This window comes from Salvelinus fontinalis, chromosome 9 (assembly GCF_029448725.1).
Source record: "Salvelinus fontinalis isolate EN_2023a chromosome 9, ASM2944872v1, whole genome shotgun sequence".
NCBI lineage: Eukaryota > Metazoa > Chordata > Actinopteri > Salmoniformes > Salmonidae > Salvelinus > Salvelinus fontinalis.
In genome coordinates, this window is record NC_074673.1 from 30,965,576 (window position 1) to 30,989,800 (window position 24,225).

General features: G+C 44.6%; 1 protein-coding gene across 7 annotated transcripts in view; it reads right to left on the reverse strand.

Annotated features, from left to right (window-relative positions):
• Positions 1 to 24,225, reverse strand: part of LOC129862415 (protein piccolo-like) — a 114,956-nt gene that overhangs the window by 18,016 nt on the left and 72,715 nt on the right. For 3 of the 7 annotated variants that reach the window (XM_055934073.1, XM_055934071.1, XM_055934072.1), the window contains 10 exons: positions 19,111 to 19,897; positions 15,520 to 16,573; positions 13,349 to 13,417; positions 12,778 to 12,804; positions 11,357 to 11,448; positions 10,855 to 10,930; positions 10,587 to 10,712; positions 893 to 1,001; positions 638 to 705; positions 311 to 552 (listed from right to left, as the gene is read on the reverse strand). In XM_055934073.1, the coding sequence (XP_055790048.1) occupies positions 311 to 552; positions 638 to 705; positions 893 to 1,001; positions 10,587 to 10,712; positions 10,855 to 10,930; positions 11,357 to 11,448; positions 12,778 to 12,804; positions 13,349 to 13,417; positions 15,520 to 16,573; positions 19,111 to 19,897 (2,650 nt within the window). The remainder of the gene's footprint in view (positions 1 to 310; positions 553 to 637; positions 706 to 892; positions 1,002 to 10,586; positions 10,713 to 10,854; positions 10,931 to 11,356; positions 11,449 to 12,777; positions 12,805 to 13,348; positions 13,418 to 15,519; positions 16,574 to 19,110; positions 19,898 to 24,225) is intronic. The other 4 variants (XM_055934077.1, XM_055934076.1, XM_055934075.1 and 1 more) reach the window with 3 other exon arrangements.

Below are 24,225 nucleotides of genomic sequence, written 5' to 3' on the forward strand. Positions count from 1 at the left end.
CTCTCTCTCTACACACATATCATGCATGATCTATCTCTCTCTACACACACATCATGCATGATCTATCTCTCTCTACACACACATCATGCATGCGTCTATATAATTAGTGTCATGTTTCTGTAATCCACAATAAGACAAAGCAATGGTTCTAGACCTCCTCACACGTATGCACCACGCACCATGCACCACACACACACACATGTCTATGACTTAATAATGATGAACCCACCAACCACATGGCTGTAGTAACACACTCTACAGAATGCTATGGGCTCTTAATATCATAATGTACTACAAGTAGAGGCAGTACCTTGGTGCTGTGGCGTTGTTTCTTGTTGATGGCTGGGGAGGCAGGCTGGCCGGGGCTAGGGACGGCACTAGAGCTGGCCGATGCATTGCCTGAGTGTAACAGAGCTGAGCGGTCCAGGGCAGAAAGGACCCCTACTGGCCCCCCCACACCCATCCCCATCCCAGGGGCCTGTTGTTGGGACACCTTCTGCAGCTCTGCAGCCAGCTGCTTAGGATCCACTCCTGGAGAACGCTGCCTGTCACCTGCACACACACACATTAATGTGTCATTATGACTCAGTGGTCATGATGACTATGTAGGATACCCACAACTACACTAGTGACATACCAGGCTTCAGCTGGGCGTGGTTCTCCAGGGCCTGGGGATGATCAGGGTCAGACAGCATGTTCAGATCACTGAGAGACAGGAAGGTCAAATTTAGTTTTTGATCTAAATTAAGTTGGGATGAGAGGAGAGCGATATGATAAATATGAGAGGAGATGGGTGAGAGGAGAGAGAGATGGAAGGAGAGAGAGGGATGAGAGGAGAGAGAGATGGAAGGAGAGAGAGGGATAAGAGGAGAGAGGGCGCTGTTTGACTCACAGTCTGACACAGAGCTCCGCCTCTGCACACGGCTGACTCATAATGTACTGCACCTCCTCGTAGGTCTTCCCCATCAGAGGAACCGCGTTCCACTCCAATACCTGCATTCCTACAGAGAGAGACCATATTTCAGACACATCTTTCCCTCAGATTACACAGACCCACAAAGAATTTGAAAACAAATCCAGTTTTGATAAACTCCCATATATATTGGGTGAAATACCATAGTGTGCAATCACAGCAGCAAGATTTGTGACCTGTTGTCACAAGAAAAGGGCAACCAGTGAAGAACAAACACAAAGAACAAACAACCCATATTGGTACTTTAACTATTTGCAAATCGTTATAACACTGTACATAGCCATATTTTCACAATTTCAATGTCTATATTCCTTTGAAACTTTTGTGAGTGTAATGTTTACTGTTCATTTCTGATTGTTTATTTCACTTTTGTTTATTATCTATTTCACTTGCTTTGGCAATGTAAACACACAGCTCTGGAAAAATGTAGAGACCACTGCAAAATTATCAGATTCTCTGGTTTTACTACTTATAGGTATGTGTTTGGGTAAAAGGAACATTTGTGTTTATTCTATAAACTACTGACAACATTTCTCCCAAATTCCCCCACAAAATATTGTCATTTAGAGCATTTATTTGCAGAAATGACAACTGGTCAAAATAACCAAAAAGATGCAGTGTTGTCAGACCTCGAATAATGCAAAGAAAATAAGTTCATATTCATTTTTAAACAACACAAAACTAGTGTTTTAACTTAGGAAGAGTTCAGAAATCAATATTTGGTGGAATAACTCTGATTAGTCCTACAAGAGAGGCCTACAAGCCACAGTGTCTCGCACCCACTGTGAGATTTGGTGGAGGATCGGTGATGATCTGGGGGTGCTTCAGTAAGGATGGAATCAGACAGATTTGTCTTTGTGAAGGACGCATGAATCAAGCCACATACAAGGTTGTCCTGGAAGAAAACTTGCTTTCTGCTCTGACAATGTTCCCCAACTCTGAGGATTGGTTTTTCCAGCAGGACAATGATCCATGCCACACAGCCAGGTCAGTCAAGGTGTGGATGGAGGACCACCAGATAGAGACCCTGTCATGGCCAGCCCAATCTCCAGACCTGAACCCCACTGAAAACCTCTGGAATGTGATCAAGAGGAAGATGGATGGTCACAAGCCATCAAACAAAGCTGAGCTGCTTGAATTTTTGCGCCAGGAGTGGCATAATGTGAAAGACTGGTGGAGAGCATGCCAAGATGCATGAAAAGCTGTGATTGAAAATCAGGGTTATTCCACCAGATATTGATTTCTGAACTCTTCCTAAATTAAAACATTAGTATTGTGTTGTTTAAAAATGAATATGACTTATTTTCTGTGCATTATTCAGGGTCTGACAACACCACATATTTTTTGTTATTTTGACCAGTTGTCATTTTCTGCAAATAAATGCTCTAAATGACAATTGTAAATGAGATCACTTCTCGATAATGCAGTCAGGGCATGAGACTAGCTCAGACTACAACACCTGGCCTGGTTTCCAGTGCATCCCAGAACACAACCCAACCAAGCTTCCAAGCTCAACTCCTTCTCAAGGGTTGGCTCTAACTCTTCGAAATATACCACTGCCTTTTCTGCTCATGACTAGAGCGTCTTTCTTTCAGGTTCTTGTTCACACAGCTGACAAGGCTCAGAGAACATGCCACAGAAAGTAAAGTAAGGTAGGACAGAAATAGAGAGGGAGAAAGTGCACAGCAAACTCAAACCCATGGCAGCCTTGGCGCTGTGGCTGCACTTACACAAACGAAACCTCGTCTTCACATGAGACTTTTGCTTACGAAGCAACTCGCCAGCTGCTGTGACGACAAAGGATTGAATTAACATCTCTCTCTCTCTGTAGATTAGATAGTCAAGGCCACAGAAACATTTAGAACATGCTACCGCTCTCCCCCTCCCATTTCCCCACTCATCTCTTCTCCCTCCTTTTTTCTACCTATTTCTATCTTTCTCTGCTCGCTGTCTCTCATTCTCTCTCTCTCTCTCTCATTCTCTATCTATCTCATTCTCCCTCTCTCTGTTTCTCTCTCTCTCTCTCTCTCTGTTTCTCTCTCTCTATCTCGCTCTCTCTCTGTCTCTCTCTCTGTCTCTCTCTCATGCTGGGAGTGTTTGGTGCATGCTGGGAAGTGTATGATCGAGGGAGTGCGTGTGTTGTGTAGAGTTAGATATTCAGAACTTTCTTTCGGTTTTCTCTTTCTTGGTGGCATTCTTTGTTTTCTTCTGTGCATGATTAAGATTATTATACATTTTTTGTGTGGTAGAATTAAGTATTTAGTTTTTTTTTTAGTATCGAAATTACCTTGAGTTTGGCGGGGATGGCAGCCCGGATTGGGATGCCGTCCCTGTCACTTTGGCACGGCTTTAGGTGTGTTACTGAAGCTACTGTCACGGTGGAGGAGTTTCTGGTCGCCGTAGGAGAGAAGGTAGGATATGAGAATGTTGCTTATGCGTCACGGATGAATAAAGCGGTGGTGGTATTTCTTAAAGAAGAGCGCCTTGTTGATCGTATGGTTGAGCATGGCGTACTTCATACTTCTTTTTTCTCCGTCAACAAGGGTAACGATTTCAAATGTACCACCGTTTATTCCAAATGAGCTATTGGAGCGCGAGTTATTGCGCTTTGGGAAGTTTGCTAGTTCAATTAAGGTTGTTCCGTTGGGTTGCAAACACCCGGCGTTGAAACAGGTTATGTCGTTTCGGCGACAGGTGTTTATGTTTTTGGACTCACCGGAGCAGACTTTAGAGTTATCATTTAAAGTCAAGTATGACAATAGACTATATGGCTTATGCTAGTACGGGTAGTCAACGGTGTTTTGAGTGTGGGGATGTTGGCCATAAGCGACATGTTTGCCCGAAAAGGGAGGAGGCAGAGGGAGGGGCGCAGGTGGTCATCATAACTCCTGGGCCCACTCATGTAGGGAGAGGTGGGCCGCCAGTGGTTGAGCAGCCACAAGCACCTGTTGCTGAGGAACAAGTTATCCGTGTTGAGGCCACGAGTTTGCAACTTGTATTAGAGGGAAATGTTATGCAGCAGAAAAATATTGTTGTAGAAGGTAAGGATGGATCTGAAGAGCCAGTTCCTCAGACTAGTGAGGAGGTGCCCAGTACGAGTACTGGGGCACAGGATGGGGTTCATATGGAGCTAATCTCCCAGGTAGTGGAGGAGATGCCCACTACGAGTAATGGAGTACAAGAGGGGGTTCATGTGGAGCTAGTCTCCCAGGTAGTGGAGGAGATGCCCACTACGAGTAATGGAGTACAGGAGGGGGTTCATGTGGAGCTAATCTCCCAGGTAGTGGAGGAGATGCCCACTACGAGTAATGGAGTACAGGAGGGGGTTCATGTGGAGCTAATCTCCCAGGTAGTGGAGGAGATGCCCACTACGAGTAATGGAGTACAGGAGGGGGTTCATGTGGAGCTAATCTCCCAGGTAGTGGAGGAGATGCCCACTACGAGTAATGGAGTACAGGAGGGGGTTCATGTGGAGCTAATCTCCCAGGTTGTGGAGGAGATGCCCACTACGAGTAATGGAGTACAGGAGGGGGTTCATGTGGAGCTAGGCTCTCAGGTAGTGGAGGAGATGCCCACCACGGGTAATGGGGTTCAGGTGGGGCTAGTCTCCCAGGTAGTGGAGGAGATGCCTGGTACGAGTTTTGGGGTGCAAGTGGGGAGTGTTGAAAGGGATGTGGTAGAGGGGAGTCAGTGGTCTGTGGCCTCAGCTGAGGAGGATCAGGAGAAGGATATGGATATCTCTTTTGATATGACAGCAGCTGGTGAGGACTCAATTTATGATCTAGAGGAAATGGTTTTCTGGATCAGACTTTTGGGAAATCTGTCAAATTGGCTGAATATTTTGATGTTGATAAGTTTGTGAGGTCAGCTGTGATGTTACAGAAGACGGTGGGGTTAGACCAGTTGAGTGAGAAGAAGCGGTTTTGCTTGAGGAAATGTGTTACTGCTGTTACAGCAGCAAAAGGTGGTGGGAAACGTGGTCAGGTTAATAAGAAAAAATCTTCTTTCTCTTTTGCTTTCTCCAAAAGTATTTTTTCTCTTTGGTTTCTCTGTGGTATCTTCTGCTTTTCCTTTCTCTTTTCTATATGGAGGTACTAAGGGTGGGCTCTCTCAATATTAATGGGGGAAGGGACAGGAATAAGAGGGCTTGGGTATTAGAAGTAATAAAACAGAAAAGGCTTAATGTAGTTTTCCTTCAGGAGACACATAGTGATGAGGCTAATGAGGTTGACTGGGGAATGTGGTGGGAGGTGCAGCATATACTCAGTCATGGTACTAATTTCAGTGCTGGGGTGGCCATCTTGTTTTCCTCAGGTTTAGGGGTGACTGTGATATCTATAACAGAGATTGACAAGGGTCGGGTTTTATTGGTCAAGATGGATGTTATGTTTTTTCTTTTTTTTTTATGTCTATGGTCCTAATGAGGGTACAGAGCGTCTTGTTGTGTTTGATCAAATAAAAGAAACCTTAAGACAGTGTGACCAAGAGGGGTGTATGGTTTTAGGGGGGGACTGGAACTGTACTGTGGATTTTACTGTTGATCGCACTGCTGAAGAACCTCACCTGCGGTCAGCCCCTTTCCTGTCTGGCTTATTAACTGAGTTTGAGCTTTCTGATGTGTGGAGAGTAAGGAATGCAGAAGTTAGGCAGTACACATGGCTAAAAATTAATGAAGGTCGTGTCAGTGCAGCAAGGTTAGACAGGTTGTACGTATCTGATCAATACTGTAGTAGGGTTGGAAGGTGTGCCATTATTCCTGTGGGTTTCTCTGATCATCATATTGTTACTGTTGATATTCACTTGTCCTGTCCACGAAGGTCATCACCTTACTGGTATTTTAATGTTAAATTGTTACATGATGTCAAGTTTTGTGAAAGGTTTTTGTTGTTTTGGGGAAAATGGAGGGTTAAAAAAAGGGAATTTTGAGTCCTTGAGACAATGGTGGGATGTTGGGAAGGCCCAAATACGATTATTTTGTCAACAGTATACTGCTTTGTCTCAAATTGAAGTTAAAGAGACTATCAAGGCCCTTGAACAGGACATCAAATCAATTGAATTGAAGCTGCTCACTCAGAATGAACCTGGACTAGTCATGAACTTACAGGACAAGAGACATGAACTGAGGTCGTTTCTGCATGAAAGAGTGAAAGGTGCCTTGATTAGGTCTCGTTTCGCTTCCCTCAAGGACATGGATGCTCCTAGTGCTTTTTTTTATTAACCTTGGACAGTCGAAATTACAACGTAAACAAATGGTCTGCCTTCGTCTCTCTGATGGGAAGGTGACCACGGATGACAGTGAAATGCGTCAACATGCCGTGGATTTCTACTCTGCCCTCTATTAGGCGGAGGATTGTGACTCTCTGTGTACTGAACAGTTGTTACACAGTCTTCCTCAATTGGGACCTGAACAGAGAGTCGCATTGGACTCTGACATTACACTGCAAGAGCTGTCCACAGCAGCTATGCAGCTCTCAACAGGCCGAGCCTCTGGCATTGATGGTTTACCATCTGAGTTCTATAAGCACTTTTGGGGGTCTATTGGGGAGGATTTTTATGAAGTGGTGTGTGAATCTTTTCATGAGGGTTCCCTTCCTGTATCCTGTCAACGTGCGGTGCTTTCACTGTTGCCAAAAAAGGGGGATTTGGCTCATAAAAAATTGGAGACCTGTTGCTTGTTTCTGATAAGAGATGTTTTAGACATTTGTAAACTGTCTGATGTAAATGTGGGTTTACTTTCTTTGGATCAGGAGAAGGCTTTTGACCGCGTGGACCACCAGTACTTGTTTAAAACGATGAAAGCCTTTGGGGTTGGGGATGTTTTTTTGTCTTGGATGAGTTTACTGTATGCTGGGGCCTCGTGTATGGTGAAGGTGGGGGGTGGTTTGAGTTGCCCCATCCCTGTCCAAAGGGGCATCATGCAGGGATGCCCAATTTCAGGGCAGTTATATAGTCTGGCGATTGAACCAATGCTTTGTTTTTTAAGAGCGAAGCTTACTGGTTTCCCTGTGCCAGGTGTAATGAAGGGTCCCACGATAGCACTGTCTGCGTATGCAGATGACGTGACCATTTTTATTACAGGGGCTGAGGAAGTTAAGGTTCTCTCAAATGCTTTAAAGGTATATGAGGGGGCCTCCTCAGCTAGAGTCAATTGGGGAAAGAGTGAAGCTCTGTGGGCAGGTCAGCTTCAGACGGGGTCCGCTCCACGGTTACCAGGGGGGCTTCAGTGGGGCAGAGATGGGATGAAGACTTTGGGTGTTTTTCTAGGCTCTGATGTCTTTCAGAAAAAGAACTGGGAGGGTGTAGTGGAGAAAGTGTGTGCCAGACTGTCAAGATGGAAATGGGTGCTACCCCAGTTGTCTTATAGGGGAAGGGTACTGGTAATTAATAATCTTGCTGCCTCTACCCTGTGGCACAGACTAATGGGTCTGATACCACCAAAGGGTCTGATACAAGAGCTTCAGAGGACCCTTGTCAATTTCTTCTGGTCTGGACAACACTGGATCAAAGCTGCAGCCCTGTACCTGCCACTGCACGAGGGGGGGCAAGGTCTGGTAGACATTTCCTCTAGGATCATGGCTTTCCGGCTTCAAGCAGCCCAGAGACTGTTGTACAGTGACGGTTCTAGCTGGGTCGACACAGCCTACACACTGATGAGGAGAGCAGGCTGTTTGGGCTTAGACAAGCACGTTTTCCTGTTAAAGCTGGAGGGGGGTGAGTTGTCTGGCCTGACTCCATTCTATGAGTCTGTTATGCTGGCTTGGGTTTTTTTTGTCAAGTCCCGTAAGGCCGGCACGCTACCAGGGATGTGGCTTTTTGAAGAGCCTCTTTTTTATAACACTGCCATCCAGTCCAGTGCTCTGGATTCAGCCAGCCTGCGTTCATGCCTGTTAGGTGTGGGGTGCACCAAGCTGGGTCATCTGATGCAGAGCAGGAGCAGATCGTTGGAGGAGCTGGGAGAAAGAGCGGGGATCCGATCATCTCGCCTACTGAGGAAGGTCGTCGCTGAGGTCTGTGACTCCTTGCCAGTGCTTCATCGTCAGTATGTGATTGACACTTCCAATTCTGATCAGTGGAAGGAGGGACTGGATTATGTGTTCCCTGCACTGATTGTTAGTGCTGCGGCGGGGTCATTCGAGGAGGACGTGGGGATGCTGCTTTCCTTCGATACCCCGGAGCTGGGGGAGTTCAAGGAGGTGGGAAAGAAGGCCATGTACAGAATATGTGTAAAGGTGTCCCATGCCTCTTCCCTGGAAGGGGTAAAATCGACGAGATGGGCGGGTGTGCTTGGTCCAGGTGCTTCCCCAAAAGGCTGTTGGCGATCATTATATAAACTGCCGATTGATAAGAGGACAGCTGACCTCCAATGGAGGATCATACATGGAGCCATAGCCACCAACATGCATCTGGTACATCTGGACCCTACTCTTGGGGAGGGGTGTCCATTCTGTGCAGAGTCTGAAACTCTGGCACATCTGTTTTTACTGTGTCCCAGGTTGGTCGGGATGATTGACCTGATCACTGACTGGTTCTCAACGTTGGGAGAGGTTTTCTCTTCCCAACTGTATATATTTGGGCCAAAGTAAAGGTTCAGTCAAAAGGGTGTCGTTGTGTTGCTTAATTTTGTGTTAGGGGCAGCTAAATTAGCGATATGGAAGACCTGAAAGAACAGTATTCGGGGACAAGGGTCTGTGGATGTGGTGGGAATGCTGGAGGTAATGTTGGCAGCGAGACTAAGGGTTGAGTTTGCCTATTATAAACTTGTCAACGATATTGATCTGTTTTTGAGTATATGGGGTATTCAGAGGCTGTTGTGTTTAGTTACTGTGGAGGAGGAGTTGGAGTTGTGTTTTTAATTGATGTGTAACTGTGGTTTTGTATGAGTATTTATTGTGTGGTGAGCTCCCAGACCCAATAAAGATTATTTAAAACTCAAACTCTCTCTCTCTCTCTCTGTCTCTCTCTCTCTCTCTCTCTCTGCACCTGAGGGCACAAGTGTTCAGTTCCATGGTCTCTTTCACTCAAGTCAAAACATAACATTTGCATAATGGCAATTTAGTCCACTGAAGAAAGTCAGATAAAAGCTCAACATTAGAGGAAAACAACACTATGGTACTATGGTTGCTTCCATTCCTAGAAGGGTTACTGTGTAATAGATGTTAGAAAAACAGAAACAACCAAACATTCTGTCATAATTAAAATACACTGGGACAATTACTCTGTCTACATAATTATCTCCACAATCTGTATGACGCTAAATACAATTACAAACTGAAGGGGATTGTAGGGAGATGGGATATGCAGAGAGAGACAATTGTGTGTGTGTGTGTGTGTGTAAATCTGTTCGCTTGTATGTGTGTGTGTGTGTGTGTTTGTCCTTCAAACTCCTCCTTCCTCTCTCAGCAAAGGCTGTCACATGTCTCTAGCGTCACTGCCAGGGTGTGATGTCACCACGTCTGAACTGAGTGTGACAGAGAGAGGGAGTAGATGAACCCTCACATCCCTAACTGCAGTGGATTATGCTATAGAACCATAAAGAACAAGGCTTTCCCTCTGGTTCAACCCAGGAGGTCTGGATGCTCAAACATGTACCACATCAGAGTTAATCCCCCAAATATATCAGTGGGAGAGATCTACTGTCACATTGTTCAGGAAGTCTGGTAGTTAGAGTGCTGTGTTCTGAAGGTTCTTCTACGTTCTTATCTTCAGCCTGTAGCCTGTACTAATCTGTGCTTCAGACAGAAGAGTTTTACAGAAATATGACGGACGGAAGCAGAAAGATGGAGAGGGTAGCTAAATACAGTTTCTAATGTGACAGTGTGTGCATGTGTGTGACTGAGTGTGTGTGCTAAATACAGCATAATGACTAATCCTGTGCAGGCATTGCAAAGGGGCAGAGTGAGTTGACAGAGCTTTTTTTCTGGCTATCTGAGATCTCAGAGAATAAGACATGACAGGTGCAAACGCCCGCTCACGCGCAGGCGAACACACAAGCTCTCTCTCTCTCTCTGGTGCTCAGATAGCCTGGCAAAGATATTCATAGTGAGCTGACATTGGCCTGGTATTATTAATATAATAATAGATTCCTGCTTAAACCATTAGTTTATCGTCTCTCCTCCAGAACACTTGTGAAATTAACAATATACCTCATCCAGCTTAACTAGTACAAATTGAAATGCATACAACATGCACTTAGGAGTTATGATATACCACGATAAGAATGTTAGATTTTTCCAAATGTCACTTACCTTTTTTCTTTCTACACAGATTAACATACCAATTTTATATTTGTAAATACAGTATATTATTACAATGCATAATACCTCTTATATTACTTGTTATTTTTATTTGACTTATTATTGTATTATATTTGAGGGAGCTAGCACGCAAGCATTTCTCTGCACCTGTTCTACCTGCTGTAAACTGTGTAAGTGAAAAAGAACATTTGATTTGATTTGGATCCCAGTATAATAACGGTTTCATCGGCTACAACCCACAGTATTTTCTCAACTTTAAATCAGTGTGTCCCTGTAAGACCAGAGAATATGACTCATCTCTTGTTCTCTCCTCCTTCTCTTGCTCTACACCTTACACACACATGTGCACATACACTTACCTTCCACCACTTTCCCTGTCTGTTCAGCCACTCCCCCGAGTGTAACCTTGGCAATGTAAGCTCCTATCTCACCACGACTCCCAGGAATCTCTTTCCCTCCCACCACACGAATCCCCAGGCCATTCCCTGCAGGGAACACACACCCACACCAATGAAACAGGCCTGAAATGTCATATTGGAATTCCAGAGTTTGAGATCCTATTATTACATTTGAATAGCCATATATTTATACATTCTAGAATGTTTACTGTACGTTTGGGTGCTCTACCTGAAACGCTGCTGTCCTTGGGGTCTCTCTGTACTTTGATCCGGGTGTGAGGATACACATAGGGAATCAACTTCATCTGTGGGAGGGACAGGGACATCAGAACAGTCAAGATCCAGTACATTGATTACAACAACGACAACAAAAATTTGGCAGCACTCCAATACAACTCAGCTAAAGACAACATGAACAACAGTCACTACCAATGTACATTCAATTATGAGAAAATGTAGGATATTTAAGAAATAAGGTATATGGCCAATATACCATTGCTAAGGGCTGTTCTTAAGCACGACACAAGGCAACACCCGAAGTGCCTTATTGCTATTATAAACTGGTTACAAAAGTCATTAGAACAGTAAAAATGACATTTTTTGTTATACCCGTGGTATAGTCTGATATACCACGGCTTTCAGCCAATCTGCATTGAGTCTCTAACCAGCCAGTTTATAATGTATTTTATTAAATGTAGTCAACTAGTTTAGACGTATCCAGCTCCTCTAACCTGTCTCCTGTCCAGAGCTTGTCCGTTTACCCGATGTTGTCTCTCTGCAGGCTTGTCAAACCAGTCAGTGTCCTCCCTCCTCAGGTGGTAGGCTACACAGGGACAGAGACATGGGGAGGAGGAGACGGGTGGAGAAATGCGGACAGGGACGGAGAAATGAGGAGGGGGAGACGGGTGGAGAAATGCGGACAGGGACACAGACAGAGGGGATACTCAATGGTCAAACCCTTTACAAGCAGGATAGATGCCCAACTCCAAATCAACCGCTACCCTCTAGCCCATGACCCTATATTACGCACTTTATATAGATCTGAAGGTATTACCAATATTGTAATATCTCTAAGTCACTCTCTGCTAGGCTTGGCGGAGTCTATGTGAATTATCAAATCTACACAAGTGCCTTGGGGCGGGAGCTAGGTGGCTATGTGGAATTTGGCATGAGTAGCACCGCCTTAAAATACTTTATAAACACATCCTTCACTCCATGTCTACTGCTTCTAGGTGATCAGTGATCTGAGCTAGCTGGAGAGGTGAAGGCAGAGTGGTGAAAACCCTGCTCTGTCCCATCCCCAGTTGTATTAGATTAGTGACCCCTTCAGAGACTGGATGGAGATGGATGTATTTCAATTAGTTATGGCATGCAGAGGGACCCCTGTGTGTGTGTGTGTGTGTGTGTGTGTGTGTGTGTGTGTGTGTGTGTGTGTGTGTGTGTGTGTGTGTGTGTGTGTGTGTGTGCACGTGTGTGCTGATTAACAGGTCATGCCAAGAGAGTGAAACATCTCCACAATGGGTCAGGGCCACAGTAGAGACAGACTGAAGGTGGACGCAGAGGAGAGTGCCTTCCACAGTCACAGTACAGTAGTACAGTACAGTACAGATCCCTTAGCCATGAGACAGTGAGGTGGGACATTGTTAGCTGGTGCTGTTATCAGGGTGATCTAACATCATGATCATTGTTGCATCTATCATCGTGTGAGAGACACTCGACAATTACTGATGCGGTATTCAGACATGTCATTGGTGTGGTAATGTATAGCATTTAAATGTGGAGCCGTATCTGAGCCACCTTGCAATAGTGCATGAACATGAATTCCAGAAATGGGTTTGATATATGTACAGAACCATTTAAATGTGGATCATTCCAGAAATGGATTGGGGAACCACTACAGTATATGATATGTTTACAGTACATTAACATCAAGACATGGGTCATTCCATGATGAGTTTGATATGTGTAAAGTACCATCCAAAAATGGGTCATTCCAGAAATGGGTCTAAAATGTTTGTGTACGTGATACCATCAGCATCATGTCATTGAGCACCATGGGGCGTGGGGTGTTGTGGGGTGGAGGCAGACATAGTCTAAGCTACATGGGGTTGGGATGTGGTCTGGATTAGACCGTTCACACTGCAGCTCTCACCTTCTATGTTCCAGTTGGGGCCTCCGGCTGGGGTGTAAAGTTATATGTTTTAGAAACGGCTACAACACAACGTCATGAATCGAAGACTTATTCAGTGGGCTAGGTCTCCATCCACTTACACTGTATATCACATGCACTGAACTATATATAGTGGAGTACATGCTTTGAAAGCAAATAAATACATCTTTTAACACTATAGTCCATCAGGGAGTTTGCATTTCTGATTAGAAGTGCATGAAAGATGTATGTCATAATACAGCAATTGTAGAATAATTGTAAAATGATCTACCTACAAATACACGGGTATTTACTCAAATATATCAAATGCATAGCATTGACTTACTGTAAAGTCACATGGATACTAAAGCATTCTAAACATCAAAAGGTAGACTCAACTATATGACATCACAGTGGTGCGACTTATTTTGTCTTGCCAATTCGGGCCCTTCCTTGAGGCATGGCTGGGTATGATGATGTCATATTGCGGAGTGTCCCTTTAACATGGTGCTGCTGTATTAGTGGAGGGCAGGCAGCAGGGCCAGTGGGGAGGAACTAAACTAGAATACTCTACCGTGTCTGATACTCTCATGAAAGATTCTGGGATCATCTCTGTTCAGTGTCAGCATGGAGTCATTTAGGGCTGGAACCAAGGCAGATAGACACTCTTATTGATGTAGGCTCAGAAAGAGAGCATTCTGCTGCCCATCAACTACTAATTCACCTGTCATTGGGGTCAGTTTCATAGTAAATGTAAAACTGTATAACATGCTATTCAAATGAAAATGCTATGTCAAAATAATCAACTTGTATATATGGTTATTAATGTGTGTGTCCGTGTGTTTCTGCTTGTCTTTTCCACAATATATTTTCAAATATGTAAAGAGAAATGGTGTGCGTTCTGAAACTAAACATCAGTAACTACACTATGCTGGGCCAGTAGAAACATAGAGGCATGTTTAGGAGTGAGCTTCTGGTTAGTAAACATAGATGTGAGAAGGACAGCTGAAGAGATGGGGAGAGAACACATTAATATGCTACCAATCAGAAGAGAGCATGCACATTACAGTCACTTGGAAACTTTGAAAGCAACCAACATCATGCAAAAGACGATGTCAAGCTTTATTGAAATGGAAATCTCACAGCAACATGCATGAATACAAAATGGAAAATACCCAAGATGTGCAGGGATGAATATGCTATAAATAACTGTGTAGTGTGACTACCATAACATACACTGAATGTACAAAACATTAGGAACACCTTCCTAATACTGAGTTGCACCCCTTTTTGTCCTCAGAACAGCCTCAATTCATTGGGGGCATGGACTCTACAAGGTGTCGAAAGTGTTCCACAGGATGCTGGCCCATGTTGACTCCATTGCTTTCCACAGCTGTGTCAAGTTGGCTGGATGTCCTTTGGTTGGTGGACCATGCTTGATAAACACGGGAAACTGTTGAGCGTGAAAAACCCAGCAGCATTGCAGTTCTTGACACACTCAAACCGGTGAGCCTGGCACCTACGGCCTTCTGAATGGCACACACACAATCCATGTCTCAACTGTCTCAAGGCTTGAAAATCCTTCTTTAACCTGTCTCCTCCCCTTCATCTACACTGATTGTGTGACATCAATAAGGGATCATAGTTTTCACCTGGATTCACATGGTCAGTCTGTGTCATGAAAAGAGCAGGTGTTCTTAATGTTTTGTTTACTCAGTGTACAGTATATGTCTACTATCAACATGGATCCAAATCTAAAACTCAAATACACAAACAAATAATCTACAAAATCCTTAGGGAAAATTGGCATTGCATTGCAATATAAATATGAGCATAAGCTCTCTGTATTATTACTGCTGTAATAGTATGTGTGTATTTCTGGTAAAGCGACAAAGTGAGTGAGTCAGGTACAATATAAATGGCTGACTGCATCGTCTGAACAATTACAGTAACTAGACCCAGACCCACACATAGTGATTCAGCAGTCTGCCTTTAAAATGGCTGCTGCCAGCAGGCCAAGCTCCACAAAAGCTGAAAAGTAAATATATGTCTGTCTAAAGGCCTGACCTACTTCCTACAAAAACCAGACACCATTTTCTGTCTGGAGAAGAAAAGGAAAGGAGAGGAGAAAAGGAGAGGAGAGGAGGAGTGGTGTACTGTAGACAACATGGCCTGTAGTCCCAGGGTGTTTCTCTCTGTCATCCTATCATGAATCTAACAGCCTGTATAGACTATAGATAGCACCCAGATTGTAGCGACAGTTTACCAGCTACTGTTGCATATTCATTAGTCTCTCACCCATTTAAATAGGTTAACACCTATTTAGTCCACAGAGGCACAGACGCACCGAGGCACTTAAAGTGTGTGCTATTTATGATCACATATAATACATTATTGTTACTTTACTGTCCTGTATGCTTAAATGAAGCCCTGTATCCATCCCATAATACATTCGGTCAGTGATGAAACCAGGAAGCCAACATGTAAAAGAAGAGAACAGAATTGGAGCATGCTATTAACAACACAGACACACTGTCTCAGTGTTGCATGCAGAGATCAAACAAGATAGAAACAGAAACCAGAATAAAAGACAAAGACAACATGATGACAAAAGATGTGAAATAATAAGTGATGAGGACAACAGAGACAGAGTCAAAGCCTTCTCAGGCAGCCATACACACAGTCAGGAGCATTGCAACATGTCCAGAGACTCAGGGTGCTGTGAAAGCCTCAGGAACCATTTACCTTCACTGTCAGACATCGCTCCCCCCAGATCATCCATGATGAAAGCTATGTCTCTGTCGTAGACCCCACTATGTCCTCGTGTAGCCCTGGACTCCTCCCTCATGTGCTGCTGGACCTCCGGCAGGGAATGGCTGGAGCCAAACTGGTCTCTGGAGTCAGCTGAGATGGGTGGTAGAGGACCAGCTGAGGCTCTGGCCATGCCCATCGGCTCTCCCACCGGGCTCAGAGGGCTCTCCTCTTCTGAGTTCTGAGCCACGATGGGGATGCGCCCGATGGGCAGGCTGGTGGGCTTGGTCCTGGCCAGCCCGGAGCCGAACGCTGCATCCAGGGCTTCTCCCTCGCTCCTCAGCCTGAGAGAGGAGCTGGACAAGTCCCGTTTGATGGAAAGATCCAGGCCATAGACAGAAGTGGGGCGGGAATTGGGTCGTGAGGAAGGGCGAGAGCTCGTGCCGCTGGGGTAGGTGGTGTCATCCTGTAGGGTGGACCTCATGGTGGGTCCCCCCAGGCTAAGGGACTGGCTCAGAGAGCCAGCCAGGTTAGTTCCCAGAGAGGAGCCCAGGTACTTCTGCTGCTCAGAGAGGTTCTTCTTCAGGCCAAAGTTGATCTCATCCTGAAGCAGTCTGGCTCGCGTGGACAGGTTGGTGACAGATGAGACTCCAGAACCCAGGAAGCTGCTGTAGTCTGGCTCCAGGTCTCTGCTCTCCTGGATGGGGGAGAATTTTGTTATCTTGGGGTCCATCAGGGCTGCCTTCTTCTGGTTCTTGATCTGTTTCTGGTAGAGCACGGCGGCAGGAAGCTGCTTGGCAGCTTGTTTCTCCAAGGTCAGCCGGCTGATGCTGTACTTGTCAGCCTTTGGGAAGTGTCTGTAGCTGGGGTCAGTGGAGAGGTACTGGGGCATGCCCAGGCCTGAGAGGTGCTCCAGACCCTCCGTCCCTCGTCTAAACTCTTGCTTTATCTGTTGCTTCAGGAGCTTCAGCTCATAGGGCTCTTCCATAGAGTCCTCCTCTCCTTTACCGTAGCTGTGCAGACGCGAGTTACCCAGGAACGCAGCCACCTAAACAAAGAAAATAAAATCATCATCATATTGCATAGAATTTTCAGCAATTTTCAGCAAAACCTGCACAAGACACACTGAAACAGAGTATATAACAAAACCTACATATCACAGAAGAGCATTTACTTTAAATCAGTGGAGGCTCCTCAGAGGAGGAAGGGGAGGACCATCTTATAAAGTGAATTTCATGAATGTTGTTAAACATTTAAAAAGTTAGCATTTTTTGAGAAAACTATACTAAATATATTAATGTCACCAAATAACTGATTAAAACACACTGTTTTGCAATGAAAGTCTCCAGTAGCCTCAACAGCACTCTGTAGGGTAGCACCATGGTGTAGCAGCTATTTTCTGTCCTTCTCTGGGTACATTGACTTCAATACAAAACCCAGGAGGCTCATGGTTCTCACCCCCTTCCATAGACTTACACAGTAATTATGACAGCTTCCAGAGGACATCCTCCAACCTATCAGAGCCATTGCAGCATGAACTGACATGTTGTCCACACAATCAAATGATCAGATAATTAATCTAGTACTGAAAGCATAAACTGGAGCCAGCTAGCAATGCAGTGCATCAAATGTGGTGAGTAGTTGACTCAGAGAGACAAAGACAATAGTTGAACAGTTTTGAACAAATTAATTTCTTCAAAAACTAAGGAGAAGCAGCAGCAGAGAGAGAGATAGAGATAGCTATGTTTCATTGTATTTTTGTTCACTTTCACTTACTTAGCTAGCTAATGCATCCAGGTAATTTAGCCTACTCAAACAATTGGCTCAAACAGAGAGGAATGCTAATTATGTTAGCTAGCTGGCTAAGACTATCAAACACTGGAACTTTCCAAGTCCAGGTAAGCTTTCGCTTTTTTTGTTTTATTACCACCGGGGCCCGCCGGTGTAACAGCTAAACTGCTTGCTGTACACTGCGTGATAGTAGCGGGTTTTACTAACGTGTTAGTTGTAATGGCTATGTTGACTATGAAGTTAACCATGACTAACCCCATTCCATACAAATATGCGCAACCACAGCATTCAAACAAGGCTGCAATGAAAACTAATGGGACTGTAGCGACTGTGTTGCATCAAAATCCGGGATGTGAGCTAAGTTTCGATTCAGCGTTGATTGACATGGTAATGGACAAATAGTATTTGAGAAAAGACCAAACAATTTACCCCTCTGACGTGGTACGTTACATTGTGACGTGTCACTACTTAACGTGCATTTGCAACTCATTCTGTGTCGTACAGCCTCTCTCCACCAGGTATAATGCTTCTCTCGCAGTTTAAAAACAAGCAAGGGACAGGGACAGGGTAAGGGGGATACCTAGTCAATTGTACAACTGAACGCATTCAATTTTTGCATCATCACGACTCTCAAAAGCCGAGACAGCCACTGTTTACTTCTGAAGACAATTTTAGCACCGCAGCCCTAAAACCCGATTCAAATTCGACACAAACCTTCAAATAGGTATGTAATGACACATTATGTAAACTCTTTATAGTGTTTTATTTACATTTTAGAGGTGATAAGCTGGACAGATTGGGTGAAAAAGTCTGTTTCCCCACACGACATATCTCCCCCTTTCACTATTACGCAGTAGGTTTGGCTTCCCCACCCGCCATTTTTAAAAAGACCCGTTGGAGCTCATTGCCTTCTTCAATCATGCATAGACGGGCATCATGAAGGCCTCGTCGTTGATTTTGTTGGAAAGGGGAGAAATTGTCCTTTACAATGGTATTACAGTTGATCTGGAAGTAATACGTTTTTTGGGCGCTAAAATAAGGTCAATTGTACGGACCAGCACGGTGTACAAAAGTGCATTAGTTAACGTTAGCTAATATCATGACAACGATGTAAGCTGTGTGTAGCGATTAACAGTTAAGATATGAAGGTTTGGCTTGGAAATGTTTTTTCGCCTGGTCACAGATAGCTTTTGTGTTGTGCACTGAAGTCCACAAGTGAAGGGAAAAGGTGAGAGGACAGTGAGTAGATGCGAGAAAGAATTATACAACGAGCAAAGTGATGAAGCTGTGGCTGCTATGAAAGTTAACTGTGTGTGCGGGTAGTCAGGGGTGTATTCATTTCACCGATTCTGTTGATAAACTTTTCTTAAACAGAAGCAAACGGAACGAAACATAGATAAACTTACCTGAATTTGTCCAATATAAACATTAGTGTGCAACTGGACTAATGGTTACACCCTAGATCTGTTAAATGCAAGCAAGAGTGTGTAAGGCGGTATTGAATGTGTCACTGCCTATCACCTTGATTACTCCAATTTGTCTCTCGACCTGTTCACCTGCATTATAAACTTTAATTCGTAGGCTAGGTTGTAGCAACCTCATGATGGGTATAAGAAACATTTGAGTATCATTTAGTAGCCTCAACCAATTGATGTTACATTGAGCTGGGTGAATGGAATATGAATGACAGTCATCCAATATGCTGTAATAAAAATAAGGATCATAAAAAATAACAAAATCCTCCTTAATCTTAAACAGCAACGACCGCCACTGCTTTAAATACATAACAGTTACCTCTGCAGTGCGCCTGGCTTCAGCAGTTCGGAGCAGCCTGTCAGCCTTGGACAGGTCCTTATCAGGCAGGCTGAATCCTGACCCCAGCCCTGCAGAGCCTTTAGTCAGCTGCTCTATGTCCTCTATCAGAACATAGTTCCTGGCGTTGTGGTGGTCGATGTCAGCGTAGAATGACTCAGTAGATATATTAGACATGTGGCTGGAGGCCATTCTCCTCTCCTCCAGACCCATCCTCAGTTCCAGGCTGTTGTACTTCCCCACCCCATACCCCCCCTCGCTGGAGGAGGGTACAATGATGATGGGCTGGTTCCGGATCACCTCGTAGTTGGTGTTGTTCTTGGACTGGTAGCCTGAGGGCTGGGCCTGCTGGTGGGAGTGGGAGGCCTGGGGGTAGGACAGGCTGGGTACAGAGGAGTAGACTGACTGACTTTGGTAGGGGTGCTGCTGGTAGAGGGCCTGTTGCTGGTACAGGGTCTGCTGTGGGTAGTGGCTGGTGGCATTGGTCTGGGGGACATACTGGGCGTAGTGGGAGTAGGGACTGGTTAGAGTGGAGTACTGAGAGTCAGCCTCAGTCTGAGGGGGGATGAACTGGTCAAACTCTGACTGGGGAGCTGTCCTGGGTCTCTCCAGGCCGTGGTTGCTACCTCTGGTCTCCCTGATGTTGCTGACCTCACTGTCTGACATGTAGTCTCTCTCCTCAGCCACACCCTGCAGGTAGGCCCTCTCTCTTTTCTCCCTCTCCTGAAGCAGGGCATCCTTACGACGGTTGATGCCCATTTCAAGGTACCTGTAAAAAGGAGAAGATGGGATAGGATTTACAGTGGCTTGCGAAAGTATTCAACCCCCTTGGCATTTTTCCTATTTTGTTGGCTTACAACCTGGAATTAAAATGGATTTTGGGGGGTTTGTATCATTTGATTTACACAACATGCCAACTACTTTGAAGATGCATTTTTTTTTATTGTGAAACAATCAAGAAATAAGAGAAAAAAAAAGAACTTGCGCTTAATAACTATTCACCCCCCCAAAGTCAATACTTTGTAGAGCCACCTTTTGCAGCAATTACAGCTGCAAGTCTCTTGGGGTATGTCTCTATAAGCTTGGCACATCTAGCCACTGGGATTTCTGCCCATTCTTCAAGGCAAAACTGCTCCAGCTCCTTCAAGTTGGATGGGTTCCGCTGCTGTACAGCAATCTTTAAGTCATACCACAGATTCTCAATTGGATTGAGGTCTGCGCTTTGACTAGGCCATTCCAAGACATTTAAATCTTTCCCCTTAAACCACTCGAGTGTTGCTTTAGCAGTATGCTTAGGGCCATTGTCCTGCTGGAAGGTGAACCTCCGTTCAGTCTCAAATCTCTGGAAGACAAACAGGTTTCCATCAAGAATTTCCCTGTATTTAGCACCATCCATCATTACTTCAGTTCTAACCAGTTTACTTAATGTTAGATCCCTCACTTCAAAGGCAGTTATAGTCAATGAACTAATCACTGATCATAATATTGATGTGATTGGCCTGACTGAAACATGGCTTAAGCCTGATGAATTTACTGTGTTAAATGAGGCCTCGCCTCCTGGTTACACTAGTGACCATATCCCCGTGCATCCTGCAAAGGCGGAGATGTTGCTAACATTTATGTTTTCGTTTAACAAGACGTTTTCGTCTTTTGAGCTTCTAGTCATGAAATCTATGCAGCCTACCCAATCACTTTTTATAGCTACTGTTTACAGGCCTCCTGGGCCATATACAGTGTTCGTCACTGAGTTCCCTGAATTCCTATCGGACCTTGTAGTCATAGCAGATAATATTATAATTTTTGGTGACTTTAATATTCACATGGTAAAGTCCACAGACCCACTCCAAAAGTCTTTCGGAGCCATCATCGACTCAGTGGGTTTGGTCCAACATGTCTCTGGACCTACTTACTGCCACAGTCATACTCTGGACCTAGTTTTGTACCATGGAATGAATGTTGTGGATCTTAATGTTTTTCCTCATAACCCTGGACTATCGGACCACCATTTTATTACATTTGCAATCTCAACAAATAATCTGCTCAGACCCCAACGAAGGAGCATCAAAAGTCGAGCTATAAATTCTCAGACAACCCAAAGATTCCTTGATGCCCTTCCAGACTCCCTCTGCCTACCCAAGGACGTCAGAGGGCAAAAATCAGTTAACCACCTAACTGAGGAACTCAATTTAACCTTGCGCAATACCCTAGATGCAGTTGCACCCCTAAAAACAAAAACAAAAAATCATAAGAAACTAGCTCCCTGGTATACAGAAAATACCCAAGCTCTGAAGCAAGCTTCCAGAAAATTGGAACGGAAATGGCGCCACACCAAACTAGAAGTCTTCCGACTAGCTTGGAAAGATAGTCCTGTGCAGTGTCGAAGAGCCCTCACTGCTGCTCGATCATCCTATTTTTCCAACTTAATTGAGGAAAATAAGAACAATCCGAAATATATTTTTGATACTGTCGCAAAGCTAATTAAAAAGCAGCATTCCCCAAGAGAGGTTGGCTTTCACTTCAGCAGTAATAAATTCATGAACCTCTTTGAGGAACAGATCATGATCATTAGAAAGCAAATTACGGACTCCTCTTTAAATCTGCATATTCCTCCAAAGCTCATTTGTCCTGAGTCTGCACAACTCTGCCAGGACCTAGGATCAAGGGAGACACTCAAGTGTTTTAGTACTATATCTCTTGACACAATGATGAAAATAATCATGGCCTCTAAACCTTCAAGCTGCATAGTGGACCCTATTCCAACTAAACTACTGAAAGAGCTGCTTCCTGTGCTTGGCCCTCCTATGTTGAACATAATAAACTGCTCTCTATCCACCGGATGTGTACCAAACTCACTAAAAGTGGCAGTAATAAAGCCTCTCTTGAAAAAGCCAAACCTTGACCCAGAAAATTTACAAAACTATTGGCCAATATCGAATCTTCCATTCCTCTCAAACATTTTGGAAAAAGCTGTTGCGCAGCAACTCACTGCCTTCCTAAAGACAAACAATGTATACGAAATGCCTCAGTCTGGTTTTAGACCCCATCATAGCACTGAGACTGCACTTGTGAAGGTGGTAAATGACCTTTTAATGGCATCAGACCGAGGCTCTGCATCTGTCCTCATGCTCCTAGAACTTAGTGCTGCTTTTGATACCATCGATCACCACATTCTTTTGGAGAGATTGGAAACCCAAATTGGTCTACACGGACAAGTTCTGGCCTGGTTTAGATCTTATCTGTCGGAAAGATATCAATTTGTCTCTGTGAATGGTTTGTCCTCTGACAAATCACCTGTACATTTCGGTGTTCCTCAAGGTTCCGTTTTAGGACCACTATTGTTTTCACTATATATTTTACCTCTTGGGGATGTCATTCGAAAACATAATGTTAACTTTCACTGCTATGCGGATGACACACAGCTGTACATTTCAATGAAACATGGTGAAGCCCCAAAATTGCCCTCGCTAGCAGCCTGTGTTTCAGACATAAGGAAGTGGATGACTGCAAACTTTCTACTTTTAAACTCAGAGATGCTTTTAAAACAGAGATGCTTGTTCTAGGTCCCAAGAAACAAAGAGATCTTCTGTTGAATCTGACAATTAATCTTGATGGTTGTACAGTCGTCTCAAATAAAACTATGAAGGACCTCGGCGTTACTCTGGACCCTGATCTCTCTTTTGACGAACATATCAAGACTGTTTCAAGGACAGCTTTTTTCCATATACGTAACATTGCAAAATCTAAAACTTTCTGTCAAAAAATGATGCAGAAAAATGTATCCATGCTTTTGTTACTTCTAGGTTAGACTACTGCAATGCTCTACTTTCCAGATACCCGGATAAAGCACTAAATAAACTTCAGTTAGTGCTAAATACGGCTGCTAGAATCCTGACTAGAACCAAAAAATGTGATCATATTACTCCAGTGCTAGCATCCCTACACTGGCTTCCTGTTAAGGCAAGGGCTGATTTCAAGGTTTTACTGCTAACCTACAAAGCATTACATGGGTTTGCTCCTACCTATCTTTCCGATTTGGTCCTGCCGTACATACCTACACGTACGCTACGGTCACAAGACATAAGCCACCTAATTGTCCCTTGAATTTCTAAGCAAACAGCTGGAGGCAGGGGCTTCCCCTATAGAGCTCCAGTTTTATGGAATGGTCTGCCTACCCATGTGAGAGACGCAGACTCGGTCTCAACCTTTAAGTCTTTACTGAAGACTCATCACTTCAGTAGGTCATATAATTGAGTGTAGTCTGCCCCGGAGTGTGAAAGTGAACGGAAAGGCTCTCGAACAACGAACCGCCCTTGCTGTCTCTGCCTGGCCGGTTCCCCTCTCTCCACTGAAATTCTCTGCCTCTAACTCTATTACAGGGGATCAGTCACTGGCTTACTGGTGCTCTTCCATGCCGTCCCTAGGAGGGGTGCATCACTTGAGTGGGTTGAGTTACTGACGTGATCTTCCTTTCTGGCCCCCCCCCCCCCCCCCCGGGTTGTGCCGTGGCAGAGATCTTTGTGGGCTATACTCTGCCTTGTCTCAGGATGGTAAGTTGGTGGTTGAAGGTATCCCTCTAGTGGTGTGGGGGCTGTGCTTTGGCAAAGTGGGTGGGGTTATATCCTGCCTGTTTGGCTCTGTCCGAGGGCATCATCAGATGGGGCCACAGTGTCTCCTGACCCCTCCTGTCTCAGCCTCCAGTATTTATGCTACAGTAGTTTATGTGTTGGGGGCTAGGGTCAGTCTGTTATATCTGGAGTATTTCTCCTGTCTTATCCGGTGTCCTGTGTGAATTTAAGTATGCTCTCTCTAATTCTCTCTCTCTTTCTCTCTTTCTTTCTCTCTTTCGGAGGACCTGAGCCCTAGGACCTTGCCTCAGGACTACCTGGCACGATGACTCCTTAATGTCCCCAGTCCACCTGGTCGTGCTGCTGCTCCAGTTTCAACTGTTCTGCCTGCGGCTATGGAACCCTGACCTGTTCACCGGACGTGCTACCTGTCCCAGACCTGCTGTTTTCAACTCTCTAGAGACAGCAGGAGCGTTAGAGATACTCTCAAGGATCGGCTATGAAAAGCCAACTGACATTTACTCCTGAGGTG